General features: G+C 43.7%; 1 protein-coding gene across 1 annotated transcript in view; it reads left to right on the plus strand.

Moving 5' to 3' along the window:
- The window catches only part of INTS9 (integrator complex subunit 9), an 80721-nt gene that overhangs the window by 29208 nt on the left and 26421 nt on the right, over positions 1–25092 (plus strand). The window contains exons 4-6 of the mRNA XM_084886394.1: positions 1365–1427; positions 5528–5667; positions 7911–7997. Of these exons, the coding sequence (XP_084742520.1) occupies positions 1365–1427; positions 5528–5667; positions 7911–7997 (290 nt within the window). The remainder of the gene's footprint in view (positions 1–1364; positions 1428–5527; positions 5668–7910; positions 7998–25092) is intronic.

A 25092-nucleotide genomic window follows, 5' to 3' on the forward strand; every position in this document is an offset into this window, starting at 1 on the left:
AGGAAGGCTGCTTAGCGAGGCCAGAATGAACAGGAATGGCGCAGCGCGCATCCTGGGCTCAGGCTTCTTCCTGGCTGCCTGCCGCTTCACCCTCAGGGATCAGCATCCACAGGGATTGGGCTGAAACCATCAGTCTTATATCCCCCAAGGGGTCCTGAATTGCAAGAGAGTGCAGGCCAGGCTGAAGGACCCACTGGTGCATAAATCCGTGCTCTGGACCTCTAGTTTTTTTTCATAAAGTCATAGATAGCTTTGACTGGATGGCACAAAACATTCTCCATAGATTTCAGTTTCAGGTATCAGGGAAGACAGCAACTCTAGTGGCCTTCTGGAGGCATTGCAGGAGACCCTGTTGGTGGCTCACTGTGTCTCTTCAGTGTGCTCTACCATACTTCCAACTGCCAATCCCTGGATGGTTCACCAGAGAGTTTTCCCTGCAGCTCTAAAATGCAGAGGTTCCTCTATAAATACCTCAGATTCCATGTCCCCTGGGTAGGATAACTCCAAGGTAATTTATACACCAAAGTCCCCATGGATTAAGTCCCACTTGCCCACAGAGGTGTATAGCTCAATAATACATCCATTTTGGCCCTCTTCCTTTCCTTTTGTCACTTGCCCACCCTCCCCCCGTTTTTCAGCACCTTCCATTAAAGCTTGCACTCACCCTTTCCTCAGGGATATTTGTGTGGGAGTCCACGCTGAGGCAGGCATATCCAATGTGGTAGGTCATAGGCAGCGTGGGGAATTATACTACAAATATGCTTTTTTCTTTTGAATGATTACATTTGGTTTATAATCTCAGATAAATTGCATGCTCTGCAAGGACAAAGATTATATTCATGAAGATATTGGGGGGAGGTGGTAGTTTAATTCCTTTCTTCTACCCCTCCTTCCTTGCCCTTTGGCCCTGATTCCATAATAAAATCACTGGAGGTGCTTGTTATAAATACAGGTTCCATGACCTCTTCCCCAGAGTTTCTGACCCCTTGGCTGTTAGGTAGGGCCCAGGAGTCTTGACTCCATCAGCGTGCCCATGTGTATTCCAATGTTGCTATTATTCGAGAAGCATTGGATCATGAATTATGGAAGCAGCGTGTGTCCACACATGGCTTCCTCGAAGAGCCATCAAGAAATATGCATTCTGGTCCTGAGTCCGCCACCTACCAGCATTTGTTATCCTGAGTAAGACACCTATCCTCCCTGAGCCTACACTGGAAACAATTGGCCTGCAACACCTTCTAGCTTCCCTCCAGCTCTAGCCATCTCTGATTCTTCATGGCAAATATGGTTTGAGGATGAAATTTCTTTGTTGCTGTATCAATTGGATATTTCTCCCTAGAATTTTTCCTTTTCATTTCTTTCAGGAGCTGAAGGAGTGCTCGGGCCATGTATTTGTGGATTCTGTGCCTGAATTCTGCTTACCAGAGGTAAGATTAAAGTGAATCTCACTGTAGAAACAAAGCCTATCTCGTCATCTCAAAATGAAGTCAGGAAATAATTTTAAGGGGTTTAGCTTCTCTCTTCAAGTTGAAATGAATCTGTTATTTTAGTCACTTCGTTACACAGCTGAAATATCATTTAGGAGTTCCTTCTGTTGTCTGGGCATCATTTGTCACTCTCCTCCTCCTGTTCCTAGCTCTTTCCATAATCCCCACTAACACTTGTGCTCTTGAGCAAAGTAAGGAAATAGCTCAGGCCTTTGTTTTGTAATTACAGTGCCTGTGACTTAGATTAGCCCTGCTTTTCCTCGTCTTGCTTAGAGTGGTAACTGGGAATTGCTGTTCTTCAGCCAGTGCAGTAAACTGTAAAATTTCTTGCTGACCTGAAAGATCACATTGACTATTGCTTGAAATTCACAGATTCTGAACTGAGTTATGGATATCTGTCATTTACATATTATCATCATAGTGAGACTCGTTATAAGAGTCCGGGGCCAGTTTCATCCTTTAAAGGAAACAGAGATCAGTTTCCATTAGTTTTATTTTATTTTATTATTTTTTTAATGTATTTTATTGATTTTGTACAGAGAGGAAGGGAGAGAGATAGAGAGTTAGAAACATCAATGAGAGAGTTATCGATCAGCTGCCTCTTGCACACCCCCTACTGGGGATATGCCCGCAACCAAGGTACATGCCCTTGACCGGAATCGAACCCGGGACCCTTCAGTCCCCAAGCCGACGCTCTATCCATTGAGCCAAACCAGTCTCGGCAGTTTCCATTAGTTTTAAAGGAAACGAATCTCAGCTCACAGGCCCGATCCCCTGAGCGGCCTGGACGCTCTCAGCAGACAGATGGAGTGCAGGGGAGCCAGAGGCTAATCCGGGGTTCCTGAGGAAATCAATGAGAAGCTACCATCCTGTCTTCTCCTTGCCGCCCAATGGGTCACAGCACCGGTAGGAAATTCCTTTACAGTCCAGTGCCAAAGACAAAAGAAATGTAGAGCCCTCCCCCTTGTTTTTGTCCTCTCTTCCTCCCTCTCTTTCCATTTCTATACTTTCTTTGATACCCTACAGGTAACCATTTTTCTCTCTTCTAAGTACCTGTGTGTGCCCTTTGGAATACCTGAGTGAACGAAAGGAAGGAAAACAAAGAAGGACGTGGTCATTGGAGGTAGCAGCAAAGGGAGAGAGTCTGAGGTAAAGTAGTAAGGATAAGGGTGAAGGAAGACAGCGATCCAGAATCCTGAGCTCTCCCTGCCTGCAGTTAGTGTCCCTGTCATCTTCCTTCGTCATCGAGGAACTGGTGGGGCGGTTCCCCACCTGTGCAGAGACTCCTAATCCTGGTGCCGTGTCTATTTCCAGCTTCCCGCACACGGCACTGACTGCTACACCCTCAGCTTATGGACGACAGTGTGGAACCTGGGTTGGTGTTCTCATGATTTTTTTTGGCCTGCTCCGTAGGGTGCTAAACTTTGAAATTAGACAATTAGCATTTTGCCATTCACCTTTGGCAAGCTCAAAGAGTATTGATATATTTAGGATTCTAGAGCCATATAATTTTTTTCAACTTCTGTCATAATTTGTGGCTTATATAACAATTAGTAATAGTTGCTATTTTAAGGTAGAACCAGGGCATTACATCATCAGGAGAAAGTAGGAGAGTCAGAGACTCAGGAGAGAGGTGCTTACTAAGCCCAGACTTCACTGACTTGGGTGAATTGGGCAGACCTAACCCCAGTCCTCATGGAGTTTAAAATCTTGTATAACTACCTAAACATCCTAGTGTCCCCAAACTTCTACAACAGGGACCGCGTATAAGGCCCAGGACAGTATAATCGGCAAGCAATAAATAGGGTAGTTTTGACCCAGTTTATAGGCTGTAGAATCCACGTGTCTATATACAGTTTAAAATTAAAATCTTTATTGTATTTCACTGAGTAAAAGTATGTAAGTAAATATATAAATGTAAGTATATAAACGTGACCTGGATATTAAATTTATTTCTCAGATTAAAAAATCTTTATGTAGACACTGTTGATATATATGCAGACAGAATATACAATATATACCTATTTTCTTCCAGCTGTACCCACCATATTTCTCATCATTATAGACTCTGGGCTGATTTTTTTATACTTTAAAGAGAAAGGTCAAATACTCTCACGCAGGCCCTGTACATGGCAGGGAAGGAAGGTAGAGAAGCTTTGGAGCATGGCTATTGCCTCAGCTGTCCTTCCCCATTTTCTTCTGGGTCTGTCGCTCTGTCTCTCCGTCTTCATGTCTTTGTGTAAAAGTGTTTCTAGACCCGGAGGTCACGGCTCGATCCCAGTCAGGACTCATGTCCAGGTTGTGGGCTCAATGCCAAGTGGGAGGCATGCAAGAGGCAGCCAATCAATGATTCTCTCTCTCCCTCTTCCTTCCTCTCTGAAATCAATAAAAATATATTTAAATAAAATCAACAATAAAAGTGTTCTAGAGCGGTGGTGGGCATAGGACCAGCGGAATGCTACATGACCTTTCACGGTGAAGACATTGTCCTGGAAGTTTGGTGTACGACATGGGGTCAAGGGTGATGTAAATTGAATACTGTCATTAAGCCTTTTATTCACACAGATTGCCATTGCCCTCGGCAGTATGTAGCTTTTGACCTCGAATCTGCATGCCGTTCTCAGGAGCTGATTATGCCTCAGCAGCCTTATTAGATTAACTTATTTCATGTGTCAAGTCATTCAACCAGAAAATACCCACAGCAAAATGGTACATTGTCTCTGTCATTTGCAAAGAAGGCACAGGCATCTCTGTCACTTCTCCGTGGGGAGCGTCCTAGGGCAGTGACCCGTTCTTCTGAATGACTTCCTGGGCTCGCAGCAGCTGTCCTCAGTGCACCCCGCGCTTTCCCCGGTAACTTCCGTGAGGGGGACTCAGTGGCTGAGGTGATTGCGGCTCAGTTTTCCCCACAGAAGGTGCAGGCTGCTTGTGACTGCATCCCTCCCGCAGCAGAGCGGAGGCCAGTCCTGTGCTGGCTATGCAGCTGGGAGGGGACAGAGATGACTCAGCAGCATTCTTGACCCAAGAGACATTCACTGTGTAAGGGACAAAGTGATATTTGAGTTGCCATGGTGCAGAGCAATAACTGCCATGAGAGGGACATGCATGAAGTGCCTGGCTGGTTCTGAGAAGTGGTTTCTTTCACCTGGGCAAATTAGCAAGAGAATCAGTTCCTCAGAAGAAAGTTTTCATAAAATTTACTGAACATGGTAGCAGTTTTCCCTCACCTTCCATTTTACATGCCTTTAATGGGAAAAGGGGTAGATTTGGGGTTCAGACTAGGGTAAAATAAGAGTATAATTTCCTTTTGTGACTCTGTCACTACTTTTTTTGGGGGGGTCGGGGTGCAGGGGAGGTGTCTATATCCAGCACTAGTGGTCAGAAGTTACCTTAAAAAAACAACAGAAGTCAGTTCCCACCCAAGCTGGTTTTGCTCAGTGTGTAGCTCATCAGCCTGTGGACTGAAGGGTCCCAGGTTCGATTCCAGTCAAGGGCACATGCCTGGGTTGCGGGTTCGATCCCCAGTGGGAGCTTACAGGAGGCAGCCAATCAATGATTCTCTTTCATCATTGACATTTCTAACACTCCCTCTCACTTCCTCTCTGCAATTAAAAAAAAAAAAATCGGTTCCCACGTTTGACTTTGGAGGAGCTGGTGTCTGTGCTGCTCCCTCTGTTCCCATGATCAGTGGCGGGGACACGTTGCATGCTAGTTCCCCTCATAGGTGTATTGTGCTGTCTCTGCGCCGTCTTCCCTGGTCTCACCTGCCAGGCAGCATTTATCCTCATAAGTCTTACTCGGAACTCGGTTTAAGGCGCTGCTGGTGTCCTGGCTGTGTTCTCGTTGTTAGCCATCCTGTCCTGCTACCCACCGTCAATATCAGGAAACATCCTAACATGAGAACAGGAGTGTCGCAGAAGACAGCATCATTCTGTAGCACCCAAACCACTCTGCATTCTGACAGCTTCCTCTTCCAGTCACAGCATGTTGATCTATGGGCTCAGAACAGATATGCATCATCCCCTCTCCTTCCTTTTCAGACGGAGCTAATAGATCTGTCTACGGTAGATGTGATCCTCATCTCTAACTACCACTGCATGATGGCGCTGCCCTACATCACCGAGCACACCGGCTTCACAGGCACGGTGTACGCCACCGAGCCCACCGTCCAGATTGGCAGGTGAGACCCTGCTCCGTCCGTGAGCCTGAGGCTCAGAGCTCCTTCCTTCACTGGTGACTGTTCACAGAGTGCTGTGCCAGAGTGATTGTTATTTCCTCCCTTGCAGCCGACCCCGAGAACAGGCATGAATAGACTGCGCTCTAGATAAAACAGATGGTCACTGGAATCTCCCAGAGGCTGATGCTGCCAGCAGTCTTCACTGTCTTTTTTTTTAAATCAAAACTGGGAGAAGGAGTTCCTGAGACAGCTCCTCTGTGCAGATACTAATCAGGGGAGGTAATGTTTAATAAGATGCCACAAGTAAGCACTGCCTGCGAAGAGCTTCCGGAGAAAGGAACAGCATATTTAAGAAAAGAAGAAATTTTATTACTTTGCTTTCAAAACCCACCCTCCCCCCCCCCTTTATGGATTAGTGCAGACTAAATGCAGACAGCATGTAGAAAACTAGATGGGTAAATTGTCTGGACTGTTAGGAGACTGAAACGTAGAACTACAAGGAGTAAAACCTCAGGCCTCCTTAGACTCTGAACGCCCTGCTGTCTCTTTCTCTGCCTCTCCCGAGCCTTTATGGTTGCTGCAAGTGACCATAGCATCAGTTAGTGAGAAGAAAATGACTCCAGGAGAAAGAATTATGTTGAAGCAAACTAATAAGTGCGATATAAGATGAAGCCATCAAGACCAAAAGTATGGGTTCTAGTGTCTTGCAGAAGTCCAACAGATGGAGTGACCGGAAGTAAAACAGTATGTCCTTATTTTTGTGTCGAATCACATTACCAGCAGTGTGTGTAGGAAAATGTAAGGGATCTGAGAAGAGACATGGGAGGTGATGGATCAGTTTCAGGGAGAGTTTGAGGTGAAAACATTGGACTCCAGTCTGAAAAAGTTACAGCTGTTCTCCTGAAATGGTAATGAGCTTGGTCCCAGATCTTAGATGCTGGGACTCATACTGCTCCTTCAAGTTGAAAGGAGGGGTGATGTTAGGAATAAATAAATAAATGGAAATGAAGTGAAGGCGCTCAGCATTCAAGTGCTAATACACTGATGGTTGATTGGGAGGGGATTAGAGTCAGTATGGATCATCTCTACGGAGTTATGCAAGGGGTCTCATGCTGTTGAAAACCTGCTTCCAGCTTATTGTTCTTCCTGTAGTTATCCAGGATTCTGACAGTTCTCTGGGCATGAACCCCTCAGAGCAAGCCGACCATTTATCCCATCGAGTGGGCTATTTCTTACATTCCCTCAGTGTGGTTCTGTGGTAATCCATCTCATGATGTGCATAGCCTGCCCTTTTGTAGGCCCTTGAGTTAGGTTTTTAGGATCAGTCTTTAGAGCAGGTCTGGGGAACCTTTTTCTGCCAAGAGCCGTTTGGATATTTACAACATCATTCCCGGGCCACACAAAATTATCACTTTAAAAACTGGCCTGCTGTATTTCGTCAAACATTTCATTAACTCACTCCTAATGCCTTGGCAGGGCCAGACCAAATGATTTCTCAGGCCTTATGCGGCCTGAGGGCTAAACGTTTCCCGCCCCTCCTTTAGGAAGATTCCCTATGGAATTTGGTTAAGCCCTAAGACACACATGAAGAAAAACTTTACCAGTTTAAATTGGTCATTTAATATAATTTCATTTTCTTTTATTTGGTTTAAACATATTTTTATTGATTTTAGAGAGGAAGAGAGAGAGAGAGAGAACATCAGTGATGAGAGAAAATCTTCAGTAGGTTGCCTCCTGCACACCCCACACTGGGGATCGAGTCGGCAGTCCGGGAATCGTACCTAGTATTCTGGTTCGTAGGTCAAAGCTCAGTCTCCGGCCAGGCCATTTAATATCATTTTAAAAATCCAACCGACCCCTGCTGCCACCCACAGCAAGTCCTTCACAGTCATTTAACTTTTTCTCCATTTGTATTTTTAGTTCCATAACCGCAGTGATCTTAGAGTGAAAATTAAAGCAGAGGCCTATATATGACAGTGTTTGGAGATGAAAACATGCCAGGCTTGTTTTGGAGGTGAACTAAATCATTTATGTTCCAAATTTTTAACTTGGAAATTCAATAGGAGGCTAGATTTGTATTCAGCTTTATGTGACATGGTGCCCACATTCATATGCAGCAGAGGGAAAGGGAAGGGAGAAGGCAGACAAGCCCATTTCTGTTGGCTTCTGTGCTAGAGTGCGGTGTTTCCCTAGTTCTTCTGTGAATGTTCATCCCTTTTTTTTTGTTGTTGTTTCTTTAAACTCAGGCTTCTCATGGAAGAGCTGGTGAATTTCATTGAAAGAGTGCCCAAGGCGCAGTCTGCCTCCGTGTGGAAGAACAAGGACGTTCAGCGGTGAGCAGACCCGTCTGTCCCCCTTGGATGCTCTCCTCCCTGGTTATGAGAGGGTTATGATTGATTCAATCAACACACTTAGAGAGGCAATCGTGCCATAGGCAAGGTATTGTGCTGGGCCAGGGAGTGTTTAAAAACTAGAAAAACAGTTGTCTCTGACTTTGAGGTATTCAGGAGGTGGTGGGAATCAGACAGTTAGCAGGTAGATTGCAAGTGGGATGGATGAGGTTTGATGCTTGATCACAGTGCCGTGGGCACTCAGAGAATGAAGAACGGGAAGCTCTGCTTAGGGAAGCCAAGGAGGACTTCCTTAGGAGTGACCTCCTCCTTAGAAGAAGAAAAGGACTTTTCCAAGTGAAAAAGATTCAGGCACAGCAGCCTAGGATATAGTGTATTCAGGAAACAGGGAGAAGTTCAGGGTGGATTAAACTGGGTAGAGTAGAGAAGATGAAACTAAGGAAGAACGTTGAGGCAAGATAATGAAGAAACTTAACGTGTCACGTTTGAATATCATTGAGAGTGGGAAGTCTGTCAGCGGGGGTTTATAAGGAGGAGAAGGACATGATCAAGTATTTGTTCTGGGGAAGGTAACTCTAGCAGCATGGAGAGTGGACGGAAGTATACAGATGGGGCCGGAGACCAGCAGGAAGACAGTGTCAGAAACTCAGAAGAGAGAACAGAGGCCTGAACTAAGGCAGTAGCAATGAACATGAGGTCTAGCTTAAAAGATATTTCTGTGATAAAATTGAAGAGAATTTGCCGAAACCAGTTTGGCTCAGTGGTAGATCATCCGTCTGCGGACTGAAAGGTGCCAGGTTCAATTCTGGTCAAGGGCATGTACGTTGGTTGCGGGCACATCCCCGGTAGGGGGTGTGCAAGAGGCAGCTGGTCGATGTTTCTCTCTCATCGACGTTTCTAGCTCTCTATACCTCTTCCTTCCTCTCTGTAAAAAATCAGTAAAATATATTTTTTTTTAAAAATTGAAGAGAATTGGTAAGAACTGTGAAGAAGCTGAGATGTTGTAACTAGGAAGGTAAGAGGAGCCCTGAGTGGAAGCCAAGGGGAAAACCTGGGCTTGTCTGTGGTCTAAGATACTGCAGACAGATCAGCACGTAAGGTGGATGTAAGGTGGACGAGGCCCTTGGCTGTGGACGTTCTAAGGAGGTTAGTTTCAGTGGCCCCTGGATCAGAAACCAGAAGATAAGAGGTGAGGTAAGTAGAAAGATGATAGATGAGACAAGGGGGCAGCTCGGTTTCTCTTTGATGCTCTCATACTTCATTGGCGTAGAGGGCAGCAGTCAGTCGTAACACTGCAGTGTCTCGAACCCTGCCCATGGCCGCCCTCTCCTCCAGGCACCCGTCACCCAGCCCCTGGGCCTGGCAGCCAGAGTCAAGTCAGGACTTGTCTGTGACTTCTCAAGTAGCAAACTCTGACCATCGCCCCTCTTTTCCATCTTCGAGTTCTCTTTCCCTGTAGATGAGTGAGTGATTGCCTTCTAGTTATCTAAACTTCAGAAAGTCTTACTTTTTGAGAGTATTCTTACTTCAAGAATACATAAATACAGCTAGGAGAATGTGCTTTGTTTTTATAACTTTTTCAGAGTTTGAGCATGTAGATTTCCTCTATGCATTCCTTTGTATGAGTTATTTTATTTAGTGAGGTAGCCCTATTCTCAATATTGTATTTAATACATTTATTTACTTTTTCTTTTTCAATCCTTACCCGAGGACATTTTCACTGATTTTAAAGGGAAAGAGAGAGAGAGAGAGAGAGAGAGAGAGAGAGAGAGAGAGAGATAAACAGAAACGTAGATGTGGGAGAGAAACATGAACTGAACCCGCAACCCAGGTATGTGCCCTTGCCAGGAATCAAACCCACAACCTTTTGGTGTATGGGACAATATTCCAGCCAACTGAGCCACACCAGCCAGGGCTAAATTTAATCTTTTAACATTTATCATTTTACAGAAGAGAAAGCAGGCACAGAGAGGTTAAATAACTTGTTCAAGATCACCCAGCTACTGAGCTACGGTAGGATTTGGATTCGAACCCAGATAGTCAGGCTAATCTGGTTCAGAGTCTGGGCTCTTAACCACTGTGCTGGACCTCCTCTTGGATACACACACATTTCTTTCACGTGTGTGAGACCCCTTTCATGTGAGGAAGGAGGAAGGATGTGTAACTGCACATTCTCTCCTGTGTTTATAGCTCTTCTTCAGGCCTCCGTGTCCTCACTTGAGGATATGGTGTCTGTCTGGTTGGGGTTACACGCACATGTCTGAGTCTTTACATGGTTTCCTTGATCTGCCCACCCACCTGCTTAGTACAGAGACCCCTCGCCTCATTTTGCATTTTTTTTCTCTGCTCCCTTTCCTCCTGCCGTTGCTGTACCTTCTACCCCTTTTCTTTCTCTCTCCCACGTGCTCCATGAACCACATTGGACCCCGGTCTCTACATCCCTCCTTGGAAAGCAGAGAACTTTGTTTTCTTTCCCCATGGAACATGTATGCCTTGGCTCCCCTCACTTCCTCCTTTTAAATTTATACCCTTTATAATATTCTGCTGCACATAATTTTGGCTCACCAGAAATGACGTTCAAAGGTCACTATTTCCTGACTCCCAAACCCTGGGCCAAGTCTTTGGAAGTTCCAACTCCTTATTTTGCCTTTTCTTCTGTGACCTTGAACAGAGTCCTTGGCACTTTTCCTTTGCCTCCCATTTATAAAATACAAGATAACCAGCTTACAAAAGAAGTGCTGTTGTATGTTAGGGAGAGGGGTGAATTGAGCTTGAAGAAGCAGAAGGGTAGGGTGGGGCTGAAAGTTATTTTTTAAGAATCTTAGAAAATCTGCCTTTTAAAAAAGTGCTAATTGAAATAGAATCTTGAATTTGCTAGCTCGCCACCTGGTGGGCAAAAGTCAGATTTGAAAACCAGCTGGGTGAAGGAGCAGGGAGAATAACTTGTGCTTTGGGAGAAAACCATATTTCATTATTTCATGTATCATGACCATATTTCTGATCCTGGTTAGGTACTTTGTTTTCGCTTTTGAGCATGAGATGAATTCTGCTTATTGATAGAGAAAGAGGAGAGTCTAATTATTGGAATGAATATATTGAGGTGTTAGGAAGACCAACCAAGAAAGCTGTCTCGTCTTTTTTCTCCTGTGTAAACTCTGCATACATATCAAAAGTGGTGGAAGAATTTGAAGAGTTTTTTGTAGTTGACATCAGACAAAAAAAAAAAAAAATCCTTTTGAAATATCTGCCTAGAATTTTAACTTTTGCCAAAATACAAAAAGTGCTTCATTTGGACAATATTTATGCTAAAGGATTTGCATCACTTTAAAATGTTTCTGTCACAAGCCTCTTGATCTCCAGAATACTATGGTGTATGATATTGAGAAACACTGTTTTTTGCTGTCTAGTACATTGACATTTTCCCCAAGTGGTATGGGCCATGTCTTCTCTTCATTTTTTGTTGGTGGTGTTTCTTTTTTTTCTTTAATGTCTGCACTTTCCTTATCTGATTCCTCTAAAGTAGGCATCACAAACAGGGGTGGTTCCAGGCATGGGGCAGAGAAGTATAGGAGTGAGGAGAGAGCCAGGAAGTGCGGATCAGAGACCTCACCTCTCTGATGGAACAGCTGACACACAATTGTGACCACATGGGAATATGAACCTGTCCCTGGCAAATCTTTTTTTTTTTTTTTTTTAAGAGAAACTCAAAATTTGGATGTTTTAAATGTCATTTTATAAAATCTTTTGAGCTTGCTCACACATTAAAATAAAATCCCATATGATCCAGGTATAAACACCTCTGTGAGTTCAGTTTGAGATTTGAGCCCCCAGTTTTTGACTTCTGAAACCTCATGCAGGCGATCTCTTGGTTAAGTGCCTTGAATTAATTCATTTTAGTAGCTTAAGTTGCTAATAAGACCATCAACTAAAGAAAACAATAAATTAAAATCTTTCTAACTCATTAGTCAAAAGAGTTTGACAAAGTCCCTTAAATCATTTCCTTAAATCATAGTTTGAATTAGCATTTGATTTAGTATTAGTATGTGTACCAAAAATAAACTACTACTCTTGCTTTTTGGCAGCTGTCTGACTCCCTGCCTCAGGTGACACTTTTCCTGAGATTTATTTAGACGTTAACCATCCTTCTTCCTCATTTTGACGTTGCAGTTTTGTCTTCTTGTAAAAAGAGAGTTTGAAGGATAGAAAAAGGAGAATTCCTTGCAATCTAATTTTTGAGTCTCTGATTTTCCCATACCTACTTCAGAGTTTAGATATTTTGTTTAAAATTTTAATGATTTTTTTATTTTTTATTTTTTTAATTTCAGAGAGGAAGGGAGAGGGATAGAGAGCTAGAAACATCAATGAAAGAGAAACATCAATCAGCTGCCTCCTGCACTCCCCCTACTGGGGATTGTACCCACAACTAAGGTACATTGCCCTTGACTGGAATTGAACCTGAGACCCTTCAGTCTGCAGGCCGACACTTTATCCACTAAGCTAAACTGGTTAGGGCAGAGTTTAGATATTTTAATGGGAAAATTCAAAGAAAAAGAAACTAACCCATCCTCTAGTATTTTTTGTTTAAGGCTGCCATTTTTTTTTTTTTTTTTTTTTTTTTTTTTTGTATAACATTAGAAATCTGCAATTATAACTCAGGTTCTTGTCATAGTGCTCTCAAGCATTAAGGAATTATGCACTGATACATTCCAGGCTGAAATGTTTTGGCAATTTTCTGTACTCAGAGCTTAAAATGTGAGTTCATACCTTACAGAAGATATAAAAGAAAAAACAATCATATTCTAGTTGAAGTTCCTCGGCTCTGACACTTCTTTGGTATTTATAGAGGAATTTATCAGGTCTAACTCTTGTAGGCAGAAAATTAAAGCTGTGGGCTTGGAGGTCAAATATGCTGGTATTTGAATTTCAGATCTGCTTCTTAGTAGCTTGCGCAAGTTATTTCTTCTAGGTTTGATTCCTTGTTTAAAAAACTAGGAAGAATAATAACAACTTCAGAGGGTTGTTGGGGAGATTAAATGACCAATATGAGTCAAGTCTTTTTTCCCCAGTGGAAAGCACAGAGTAGTACTCAGTAGACACCCTCATCCTTTTCCCCTTGAATGATGCACTTGGCTCACGTAGCCTCCTGCCAGTTACCAGGGCACATCTGCCTTCCACAGACTAATTTTTTGTTAGACTCTGCCTTTCCTGATTAAAGCAAGGTAGGATAGTAGAAGGGAAACCATTTTCTCGCCTGCCCCTCCCTCCCTCCTTCTTTCGCTCCCTCCCTCCCTCTTTCTCTCTCTCTTTCTCTCTCTCTCTCTCTCTCTGTCTCTCTCTCTCCTTATATTTTTTTAATTTTTACTGAATTTATTGGGGTAACATCAGTCAATAAAATATAGGTCTCAAGAGTACAGTTCTCTAATAAATTATCTGTATGTTGTGTGGTCACCATTCAAAGTCTCTTAAACCATTTTCTAACTCTGTTGCCTCTAGTTATTCAGTGCTGTCATTCAGGTTCTGGGACTCAGTCTCCTTTCCTGTGAAACAAAAGAATTGAGTTAAATTATCTCTAAGCTCACATATGTTACACTTTTTAAAGACGTCCAAGGGAGAGGCTCCTTAAGCAGATCCCTGTGGAGTGGCGGCACTTTGCTGGAGTCCTCACAGCGTGCTCTTCAGCATTGCAGGCCCAGAAACTTAATCATCCCATTTCGCTCAGAGTTGATTAGCCTCTGATTCAGGCTAACCCAACTTCCAGGATATTGACTAACACGCAAAAATTCCATGTAATCACATTACACTGAGACGTCTGCCTGGCTCCCGAATTAGAATGGTTCATCTCTCTAGGACACTCTGTTTTGGTCAGCAGGTCCACTTACGAGATCAAATTATAGATAAAGAGTTGGTTTTTTTTTTTCATGAGCACAGAATTAAAGCAGAGATAGTTTAGGTGCTCTCGTGAATTGTTTCCGTTACCCTGTGGTAGCCTAAGCAATTGCCTTTGTCCCTTTTAGAGATAAATTGATCTAAAACAAAATTCCGGGATCTTAATCTAGTTTCAGGATACTATTAAGTGCATGGTTTTTGAAACTCCACATTCAGTGAACTATCTAGATGTTGCTCTGCTCACACATCTCCACCCCACCCCACCCACGTGTGTGTCAAGCACAGTTTGCTATCATGAGAGGAAACAACTTTTCTGCTGCTTCTATTCCTTTGTATTTTGCTCTTACATTCATTCTGTTCATTCATTCCTCAAACTCTTAGAAAAAGCCCAACCAGTGTTTTATTTACAAGCTTCTAAGTGGCCCCAGCAGACTTTCAAGTCTCCCCTTTTCACAAAAGCTCACGCTGGTGTGCTACCCGCGCTTTGGGTGGGAGAACAGGGAGAGCCCTGGCCTGGAGTCAGAGCCCTGGGAAGCCCTTTAGTAGGCACTCGAGTATGATAAGAACAAAACAAAACAAGGAAATCTTTTAGAAAGTACTTATGAAACATTTAGACTCTGAGAACTTGACTTTGGTAAATTAGAAAGCCAGAAGAAAGAAAAAAACCACCCAGAGCTTGTTTCCACTGTACTTCCTTGTCATCCAATAATCCTAATGGCTTTGAATGGCTCTCTAAATGCTTCTGTATGATAATGTCCGCAGGTGAGGGGAAGGAGAGTTCTAGGGAAAGCTGAGGTACAAGATGTTAAAGGCAAGATGTTAGGAGATAGAAGGAAGTAAGTAGCTCAAAAAAGAGTAAAAGGAGATTCGTGGGTATAAATATGGAATTCGGAGAACTTCAAACTTATTTGTTGATTAACTACCATGTGTCTGGCATTATAATGAGTTCGTAGAAAAATGCCCCCAAAAGTTTAAGACATTCCCTGTACTTGAGTTTATCAAGCAAGTATTAGGTACCAAGTGGCAAGACTTAGGCTAGTCTTGGCAGGGTAAGTAGGGTTTGAATGAGGACAGAGATTATTCTAAGAGAAAGGAGCAGTGTGGGTGAAAACATGGTAGAATGGCTTAGTTAAAAGAAAACCAGCCCAGTGCTCACCAGGAAGGAGAGAAAATAATGGAAAGATCACATTATGTAAAACAAGAATGAAACTTTGTACCTTTGAAAATGCCAACAATATATTTGACTGATTTTTAGTTTAAGTCTCTTGTCTAGCTGATAAAAAACTTATCCAAATTGTTTGTGAAAATATAGTCACCAAACCTATATGAGAAAGGAAACCTTCTAGACATTTCCAAATAGAGAAATGGCAAATAATTAGGTAGTTTTAGATCTGAAGGGTGTAGTGAGTATATAAGGTACCCAAAGAATTGAAAAATAAAAGGGTCAGGGGTTATTAATATGTACTGAATATCATATATATTTATTTACATGTCAATATCTATTTTATTATGCATTTGCTGTAGTGCTCACAATTTGGGAGGGAATGTTTTACCCTCATTTAGAAATATGGTGGGGGGGAAAAAGAGGTTAATTGCTCAATATTGCAACTAAAAGAAGCAAAAATCAAAATTTAATGATATATGCACATCAGCCTTCTACAGAAGTTCTGTACAGAGTTTTTAAAGAAGTCATTGAAGAGTCCTGAGAAAAGCTCACACTTAGGGAAGGTAATAAAACACTGCTTCTGTACTACAACAGGCCTCAGAAAGCTTTCTGATTGGTTAATAACTGGGCCATCTGGCTCCGGGTCTCCCACAGGCCGGTTATCACAAGCTCCCCGGGGAGGGATCCCTCCTTGTCCACTCATGCGGTTGTTGGCAGGATTCGGTTCCTCAAGGACTTTGGGCCGAAGCCTCCCTCAGGCTCTTGCTGAGGGCTTCACAACGTGGAGCACCTCACAACGTGGCAGCTGATTAAGTCAAAGCTAACAGGCAAGAGGACCCAACCTTAGAAGTGACAGCCCGTGGCCGTTGTCATTTTACTGCACTAGAAGCAAGCCACACTCGGGGAGGAGATCAGCACAAGGGGATGAACGGGAGGTGGGATCCTCGGGAGCTGTGCCAGAAGCTGCCTGCCACAAAACCCTGCTCTGAGCAGGTCAGCTGAGGCTCCGTTGGGACCTGCTTAGCCTTCCTCTTCTGGCTCGCCAGTCGATTCCTCTCTGCTGTTGTCACCACCTCGCCCACTGACCTAGGGCTCAATTCCACCCAAACTTACTGGTGCATTCAGATAGCACTCATTAGTTCTTACCTTTCCTGAGGTGTTACGAGAGTAGGTATTTGTCTTCTGAATGTATTTATGTTGGCACTGTGCTCAGTGCGGAGGACACAGAAATGAAAACGATACTACTGTGTGAATAATCCTATATAATAAAAGGCTAATATGCAAATTGTCCCCTCAACCGGGAGTTTGGCCAGGGGGCAGGGCCAGATGGCCAAAACCGCCTTCGGCCCCTCTCCCCAGCTGGCCCCACCCTTGATCACCCCCCACCGATCAGGGGCAGGGCTGGTGGGCAAACCACCCACGGCCCCTTTCCCTGGCCAGCCCAGCCTGATCAGCCCCTATCAGGGCAGGCCAGCTGGACCCCACCCATGCACATGCACTGGACCTCTGGTATGATATCCTATATAATAAAAGCCTAATATGCTAATTTTTCTGGTCATCCAGTTGGCTGTTTAACCAATCAAAGTGTAATATGCTAATGATATACTAAGGCCCCTCAACCGCTCACTATCACGTGCACTGACCACCAGGGAGCAGATGCTCCGACTGATAGGGTAGTTTGCTGCTTGGGTTCGGCCAATTGGGACTGAGCGAGACAGGCCGGACACATCTGGAGACCTCCCATATCCCTCCCCGCTGGCCAACCTTCCATGTCTCTCCCCGGCCCTGATCTTGCACCAGTTAGGTCCCTCAGCCTGGCCTGTGCCCACTCGCAATCTGGGACCCCTTGGGGGATGTTGGAGAGCTGGTTTTGGCCTGATGGTGGAACGACTGGTCACTGTGATGCGCACTGACCACCAGGAGGCAGACACTCAATGCAGGAGCTGTCCCCAGGGGGGGTGCCACTCAGCCAGAAGCCGGGCTCACAGCTGGTGAGTGCAACGGCTGTGGTGGGATTCCTCTCCCACCTCCGCAGCAGTGCTAAGGATGTCCGACTGATGGCTTAGGTCCGCTCCGCATGGATTGGGGCTCCCAGTCTGCAGGTGGGCACAAGCCAGGCTGAGGATCTTCCCCCGCCGCCCCCGCCCACCCCCCCTCCCGAGTGCATGAATCGTAACAATAACTTATCCTCTTATCCCATTCTAATAAGAGGATAAGTTATTGTTTTTGTTATTGTGTTTAACAAGACTCTTCTTCTTCCAACATTGCTTTACTAAACGGGTCATCAGAAGCCATCATGACTGTTTCTGTTTACACAAATGCTTTCTCCAGTTTCTCTGGAACGTAAGTTTATAATTTCTGCGCCGTTTCTCCTGAGGGGAGGGAATGATGGGAAAAGACCCAGGCTGAAATATGCGTGCATGTTCAGTCTTCCCTCTCTCCCTTACCCAGGGCTGGGATCATGTGCTAGCTTACTCTGGAGGCTGCATATCTGATTGTTTACCCTCCAGCAGAGAGTGGGAACATTAAGGGAACCAGATGCCTCACTTGGAGAGAGAATGTTTCAGACATGAATCGGCTTAATTTCCACAGAACATTGTCCTAGATGGGAAGGGGAGAGGATGCTGGAAGGGCCGTCGAGGGAAGGAAGTAGAGTCCGGGTGGTAGTTTGGGTAATGGCAGTACTGGTCGTCAAGAGGTGAGAGGGAAGGGCAGAGGAGAGAAAGCAGTCTAACCCTCACCTTGTGGGTGGCTGTTTAGCTCAGCCTCTCAGAGAGGCGGCTCGGTTGCAGGTTGGCAAAGCTGAGGGCGACATAAAACAAATGCAGTTGGGTTGAGGGATGCATTTGGATTGCAGGCATCATTTATTGTGCTCCCCTTCTCTAGCCACTCCCACAACAGCCAAAGTTAAGGAGCCTTCTGCTCCAACTCAGTAGTGAGATGTCTTTTATCTTTTATGAAGGGCGGCCCTAGGAGGCCCAAGCCATGGGGTTCTGTAATCCTGAGGAATTTACAGGAGAAGTGCCTGGGCCACTCAAAGTTTGTAGTCATCTCAGCTCATCTGGGTTCGTCACCTTGAGCTGAATTATTGGAAGACACAGTGTTCCTGGGCTGTAATGGCTGTGTGTGCTCGGGAGGGTTGGCGACCACCTGTTCTCTACCTACACTGAATCATTTACCTGTCAGGACTACTATGAAGGGAGGGTGACATTCTCTCTGTCTTACCGATGAGGAAACTGAGGCTCAGAGGTCGAGGTAACAGAGGGAAAGAGGTCTTTCCCCCCCATGATGTCATAGTGCCTCTGAGAGAAACTTTCCTTCCTCAGCGTGAGTGGCAGAGACACAGGGAAACCGGAAGGAAAGGGAAGCTGTGGCCTGACCCCTGCCCGCAGCTCGTCCAGCAGGTCTTCAGTACCTCTTCCCTGCCCCTCATACTCAGGTCGGCTGTTTCCCAAAGAATACGGGATGTGCCCCTGGCCTATCCAGTGTCCCTAGACTGAGAAAAAGCGACAGATGGCCTAGATCAGGGGTCTTCAAACTACGGCCCGCGGGCCACATGCGGCCCGCAGAGGAGTCTGATCCGGCCCGCCAGGTTTTTTGGGCAGTGAGCACAGCCGAGGTGTTACAGTAGGAATTAGTAGTTCATATAGTCCGGCCCTCCAGCTCTCTGAGGGACCGTGATCTGGCCCCCACTTTAAAAAGTTTGAGGACCCCTGGCCTAGATTTTAGAGCAGGAGTAGGGCAGCAGTAAGCATCGTCCACACAGAATGTGAAGAAGGCAGCGGGAGGCTGCAGGCTTGAGGGAGCCGGGCACTGAGGGCGGTTTATAGCTCAGTAGTACCAACCCTGAACAGCAGGGGCTTGCATGGTGCTGGCCCACTTCTACATGGACTTTTTAAAATAAACTCATACCGTATTGTAAATGTGTCCTTTCTGATTTTCTTATTAACATCGTTTTTTCCCCAAAAAAACATGTTTTTATTGAATTCAGAGAGAGGAAGGGAGAGACAGAGAGAGATATAAACATCAGTGATGAGAGAGAAACATCTATCATCTGCCTCCTGCCCGCCTCACACTGGAGATCAAGCCCTCAACCTGGGCATGTGCCCTGACCATGAATTGCACTGTGACTTCCTGGTTCATGGGTCGATGCTCAACCATTGAGCCACACTGGCCGGGCTGACATCTTTTCTTTAGCCTACTTCATGATAAGAATATAGTATGTAATACATTTAACCTGTTAACCGGGGAGTTCCCTTTTTAATGACGCAACCTGTAATGGGCGCGTACTCTTTCACTAGGATGTGTCAGTACATCACGCCCAGAGGACATAATTTCATATTAATTTTTTTATTTATACTTAATGAAAATAAATGAAATATATATATATTTTTGTTTATTCATATATATATATATATATATATATATATATATATATATAAAGCACAAAGGAAAATACAAAATCACAAAAAAATATAGAAAAGAATACCGACAAAAAAAAATGGACACGTCGAATTAAAAAATTATAAATTTTACAAACAATGATAAGGATTACAAAAAATAGCCGAAACCAGTTTGGCTCAGTGGATAGAGCATTGGCCTTTGGACCTAAAGGTCCCGGGTTCGATTCCAGTCAAAAGCATGTACCTTGGTTGCCGGCACATCACCAGTGGAGGGTGTGCAAGAGGCAGCTGATCGATGTTTCTCTCTTATCTCTTCGATATTTCTAACTCTCTATCCCTCCCCTTTCCTTCCTCTCTGTAAAAAATCAATAAAATATTTTTTAAAAAGATTACAAAAAATATATACCGTCCCTCTCAGGGCGCAACATATATTTCAAGGACGTATTCATACGTCCTACCCATTCCCGATATTGTTTACGTTTGACGTATTTATAGGTCCTGCTCGGTAAACAGGTTAACATAAAAAATACTAGTGTGTTAATTGACTGTGTTCTTGGTAAGGCTTGTGGTCAATAATAAGCCATTAGAAAGTTTTGGAGGAATCACAGTTATATGTAGATTTTTTACCTTGCAGGGATCGGCACTCCTAACCCCCATGATGTTGTCCCAGGATATAGGCTGAGGCAGGACCTAGACAGAGAAGGAATTTATAAAGTCATGCTGATGTTATCAGACAGGGACTGGCCTGGAGCGGGTGGGCTGTTGACTTTGTGTGGAAAAGATTTCATCAGGTGGTTTTGAGAGACATTTATTAAAGCTGGGGACAGGGAAACAAAGGAGGAAAAACAGCAGGAGAGTCTAGGAAGCACTCTGCTTCCACTCCCTAGAAACGTAATAGGAGAGAAGTGAGTCCGGCTGAGGTTGCTGTGAGCTCACTGGGTATGAAAACCTTTATTGAATAAATACTGAGACCTAAAGCAAGAGGACAGATAAGTGAAATAAAATCTTATGTGACTCTTTATGTAGAAGTATTTTGTTGCAGGAATGACAGAGGTGAGTCAAGGTGGGGCTGCTTTCAGCTCACTGGAAAGTCAGGGAAAAGGGGGCCTTGGAGACAGAATCAGAGGGCTAGCCCTGGACGAGCTGCCACTGCCCACTGTTCCCCTGGTTGCAAGTCTCGTGGGCACCTTTAGGGTTTAGGAGAAAGTAGAGTTCATGCCCGAGAAGGGGCATGGGTGTGCTCTAGTGCAGCGGTCGCCAACCTTTCGGACCTCAGGGACCACCAGTTGGCGACCGCTGCTCTAGAACAAACCTGCGCTGGTACCCTTTGTCTAGAGCACATGTGTCAAACACAAGGCCCGCGGGCCAAATCCAGCCCGCCAGGCCTTGCAATGTGGCCCGCACCGCGCTGTCATCACTGCACTCCGCTGTCAGTTTATGACATTGTCAGTTTATGACTGTTCAGTAAACCATTCGGCCCGCGATTTAGGCTGGATTTTAGATTTTGGCCCCTTCTCTGATTGAGTTCGACACCCCTAGTCTAGAGGGTTTATCTCTCTTCTGTGGGCGAGTGTCTTAAAGAAGGGCTTCGGAAGAATTTTCATCAGCTTTCCAGGTGCATTTTTAATATGCTGATGCAACAAAATAAGCATACAGGCAAGTTTGGGATTATTCTTTGTTCGCTTTTGCGATTTTATTTTTATCTTGGGCTTGTCTGGCTCTAATTGGGTTTTTGTTATTTGTTCCCCTGACTTCATCTGCCCTTGGGGTTGGCTGACACAAATGGCATTAATTGGGTCTCTGTCCTCTGTCTACCCGACCAGAGTGATGTAAGCTACGTATTCTCTGGTCAGGGAGGAGAGGTCCTTGGTTGGGGAAGATAAGATCTTGGGATTCTCTAGCTGTCTGCAAATTAGTCAAATTGTTTGGCCTTGTTTAATTATCTTGTCTCAGTTTCCCCATTCCACTTGCCCAGGAATTTTTCTAGCTGCTTACTGACCTACCTCACTAAGAGGCTTGGATTTTATTCTGATTATAATAGCAAGCCATTAAAGTGAAGGAGGGTGTGTGTGTGTGTGTGTGTGTGTGTGTGTGTGTGTGTGTATGCTGATTTTCGTTTTTAATATATTACTTAGGACCTCCTGTGAGTGAAGGCAAGTATACAGTCAAGGATGGATCATGGTTGTTTCTTTAAAATTGATTTTTAGAGGGAAGGGAAAGGGAGAGAGAGCGCACAAGAGTGAAACATCAATTGGCTGCTTCTTGCACGCCCCCTGCTGGGAATCCAGCCGCAATTCAGGCATGTGCCCTGACCGGAATATCGAACCAGCAACTATTTGTTGCATGGGATGACATCCGACCAACTGAGCCTCATCAGCCAGGACTGGCTCATGGCTCTTGTCAACTCTTTTTTTTTTTTTTTTTTTTTTTTTTTTTTTTAATGAAAGGAAGGGAGAGGGGGAAAGGAGAGAGTGGTAGAAACATTGACGATAGGAAAACATCAATCAGCTGCTTCCTGCATGCCCCCTCCTGGGGATTGAGCCCACAACCCTGGCATGTGCTCTGAATGGGAATCCAGTGGTGCATGTGTTGATGTTCAACCACTGAGCCACCTCGGCCAGGCCACAGCTCTTTTATTGCTTTGTATTGAGCTCTCTTAAACTTGAGCTCTTGTGAGCAGAGGCATTTATGTTGTACAGGGCTCAATGCTAAGACCGCAGTTAGGACTAAGAAAATCTTTACTGAATAAATACTGTGAAACCTAAAGCAAGAGGAAGGTAAGTGAAGTAAGAAAATCTTCATGTAACTCTCTATGTAGAAGGTATTTTGTTGCTGAAGAAACAGGTAAAGGGAACTGTAGCAACATGATCTGTACTTAGCCATTTTGGCTAAATGTCTAGTGTGCCATTCACAGGCATTGACATTATTAGGATACGTTTTCCCTTCTGCACAACTTTTTGTTTCTCCCTGAGTTACTAATTAACTTGTTTGCTTATTTGCTTCGTTTTTCAATGTACTTATTACTAATGCATGTCCAACCTCTGCCTCACTTGTTAGCAATCTCTCCTCAGTATGTTCAAACTCTTGTTTTTTAACAATTTTATCTTAAGAAATCCTCTCCCGGAGTTTTTTCTCTCCCCCTGGTCTGATTTTAGCTGCTCCTGAGCCTGCTGCACAGCTTTCAGGTGAGGATTATCTTCACCACGATCCTGAAGGTTTCTGGGCCTCTTTCTTCTGTTAGAAGCTCCGTTTTCTTTCTTTCTTTCTTTCTTTTTTTTTTTTAATATATTTTATTGATTTTTTACAGAGAGGAAGAGAGAGGAATAGAGAGTTAGAAACATCGATGAGAGAGAATCATGGATCAGCTGCCTCTTGCACACCCCCTACGGGGGATGTGCCCGCAACCAAGGTACATGCCCTTGACCGGAATCGGAATCGAACCCAGGACCTTTCAGTCCGCAGACTGACACTCTACCACTGAGCCAAACCGGTTTCAGCTGAAGCTCCATTTTCTAAGTCCTGCCCCTGCCCTTGCCCCTTCCCTTCCTTATTTTCACCCTCCCTTGCTGGACACAGCCTCCAATAGCTTCCTGAGAAAGCGTGCTTGGGAGGTAAACTACCTGAGACCCTGCATGTCTAAAATGCCTTTGTTCTACCCTTACACCCGGATAGAAATGCAAATTAGATATAATTTATTCCTAGAATTTTGAAAGCATTGCTCTATTCTTCTAGCTCTCAGAAATGCTATTGAAAAGTCCAATGCAACTGAGTGTAGATTTTTGGTATGTATCCTATAGATTGCTCTGTGGAAACTTGTAGAATTTCTCTTTGTTCTCTAAGTTTATGATGTCTTGCTAAGGGATAGTTTTCATTCATGTAGTGAGTACTGAGTGGTTGGCAGGAACAGGGGTGGCAGCTCTGGCTAGGTCCTTGTTTTATGGACCAATCCTGCCCTGCCCCAATTTTTACAGAGTTTTTTGGCACAGTCACTCATTTACATATTGTCGATAGCATTACATGACCAAGTTGAGAATTTGACAGAGAGTGTATGTGCTCTGCAAAGTTTAAAATATCTGTGGCCCTTCAGAGAAGATGTTTGCTGACCGTCCATCTAGAAAATCAAGAGCTTCAATTCTGGTTTTTAAAACTATTTCCCCCCTTATTTTTTTTAGATTCTTTTATTTTTTTGTGTTCTTTCTGGAACTCTTTTTATTTAGATATTGAACTTCCTGAATTGTCACTCAAATTATTTTCTCTTTTCCGTCTCTGCTTTTGTTTGTTCTTTTGCTTAGAATATTCTTTTAACGTTATTTCTCAACCTTTCTATGAGTTTTTTATTTTTGCTATCATATTTTTTATTTTGGTATAAAATTTTCTATTTTTTATATTTACCTTTTTATCATAAAACAAAACACACAAAATTAATATTTATCATTAATAAATTATTATAAAGCCACCATTCATATAAGCACTACCCTGGTTGAGAAATACTGGTAGAAAAGTTTCAGTTAATTCAAAAGCCCCTCTCTGCCCCAATGTAATCACAGCCCACTCGATCTGATGTAGCAGGATGCTTAAGACTGCTCTTCTCTATTACCTGTCCCCAATCTAGAATCCCCCATTTCTCCAAGGAACTCTGGATTCTTGTAATGGAAATGACATTTTTTTCCCATTCTGGTTGCTCGCAGTGCTCATTGCTACTGAATTGGTCATTGTTTGTAGGCCTCTTCGGAGGACAGGTCATGTATATTTTCCTTTCTATTTATTGTCAGAACATATAGCCTTTATATAGTATCCTCTCTTGCTTTTAACCTTTAGTTGGTCTTCCACAAATATCTGTATATTTTATATATTTAATGCTCACTGCCAACCCCTGTATTCCTGTCAGCATTTTGGTTGTCTGAAACTCATTCTTCAGAAGATCTCTCAGGATGGGGTTACAAGAACAATGTACCTGAGTTCTCGCGGGTTAATATTTCTTTATCTGTGCTCTGTGACCTGCAAAGTCAGGTTTGCTAGATGTGTAATTCTCAGCTTGCATTTTCTTTCTCTGAGTATCTTTAACAAGTTAGCTCTGTTTTCTTCTAGTAAAGCATTACTGTTGAAAACACAAACAGAATCTAATTTTTTTTCCTTATAAGTCACTTGCTCTTTTAACCTATACACCCAAAGTTTTATCTGTCTGTTTTCCATATAGTCTAAATGTTTTCTCCGAATATATCTGGTGTTAATTTTTCTGCGTCAGTATTCTCAGGTATGCAGCGTGTTCTTCCAGTATGTCGTTTCAAGCCTCCTTTTAGGTTACCAATCATGGTTTTTGGTGCTCTGTTCCCTGGCTTGGATTTCTATCAGGGGCTCCCATTGTCTGTATGTTGTATCTTCTCGCCTGTCTTCAGGCCACATTGCCACTTTTTTTTTTTTTTCTTTTTTCCAAATTCTTATCTCTTCATTTCTTTTTGGTGTTTATTTCTTCCTATATATTACTTAACAGTATTATTTGTTGTGTTTATTCACTCTTGTGTGTGTATTAGTTTAGTCTTCATTTCTGATTTTTTATGACTTCTAATTATTTATTGAGTTGGCACATCATTTTAAAACTTTTCTGATTTTTCATTTATATTTA

This window comes from Pipistrellus hanaki, assembly GCF_964339955.1.
Source record: "Pipistrellus hanaki genome assembly, chromosome: 5".
Classification (NCBI taxonomy): domain Eukaryota; kingdom Metazoa; phylum Chordata; class Mammalia; order Chiroptera; family Vespertilionidae; genus Pipistrellus; species Pipistrellus hanaki.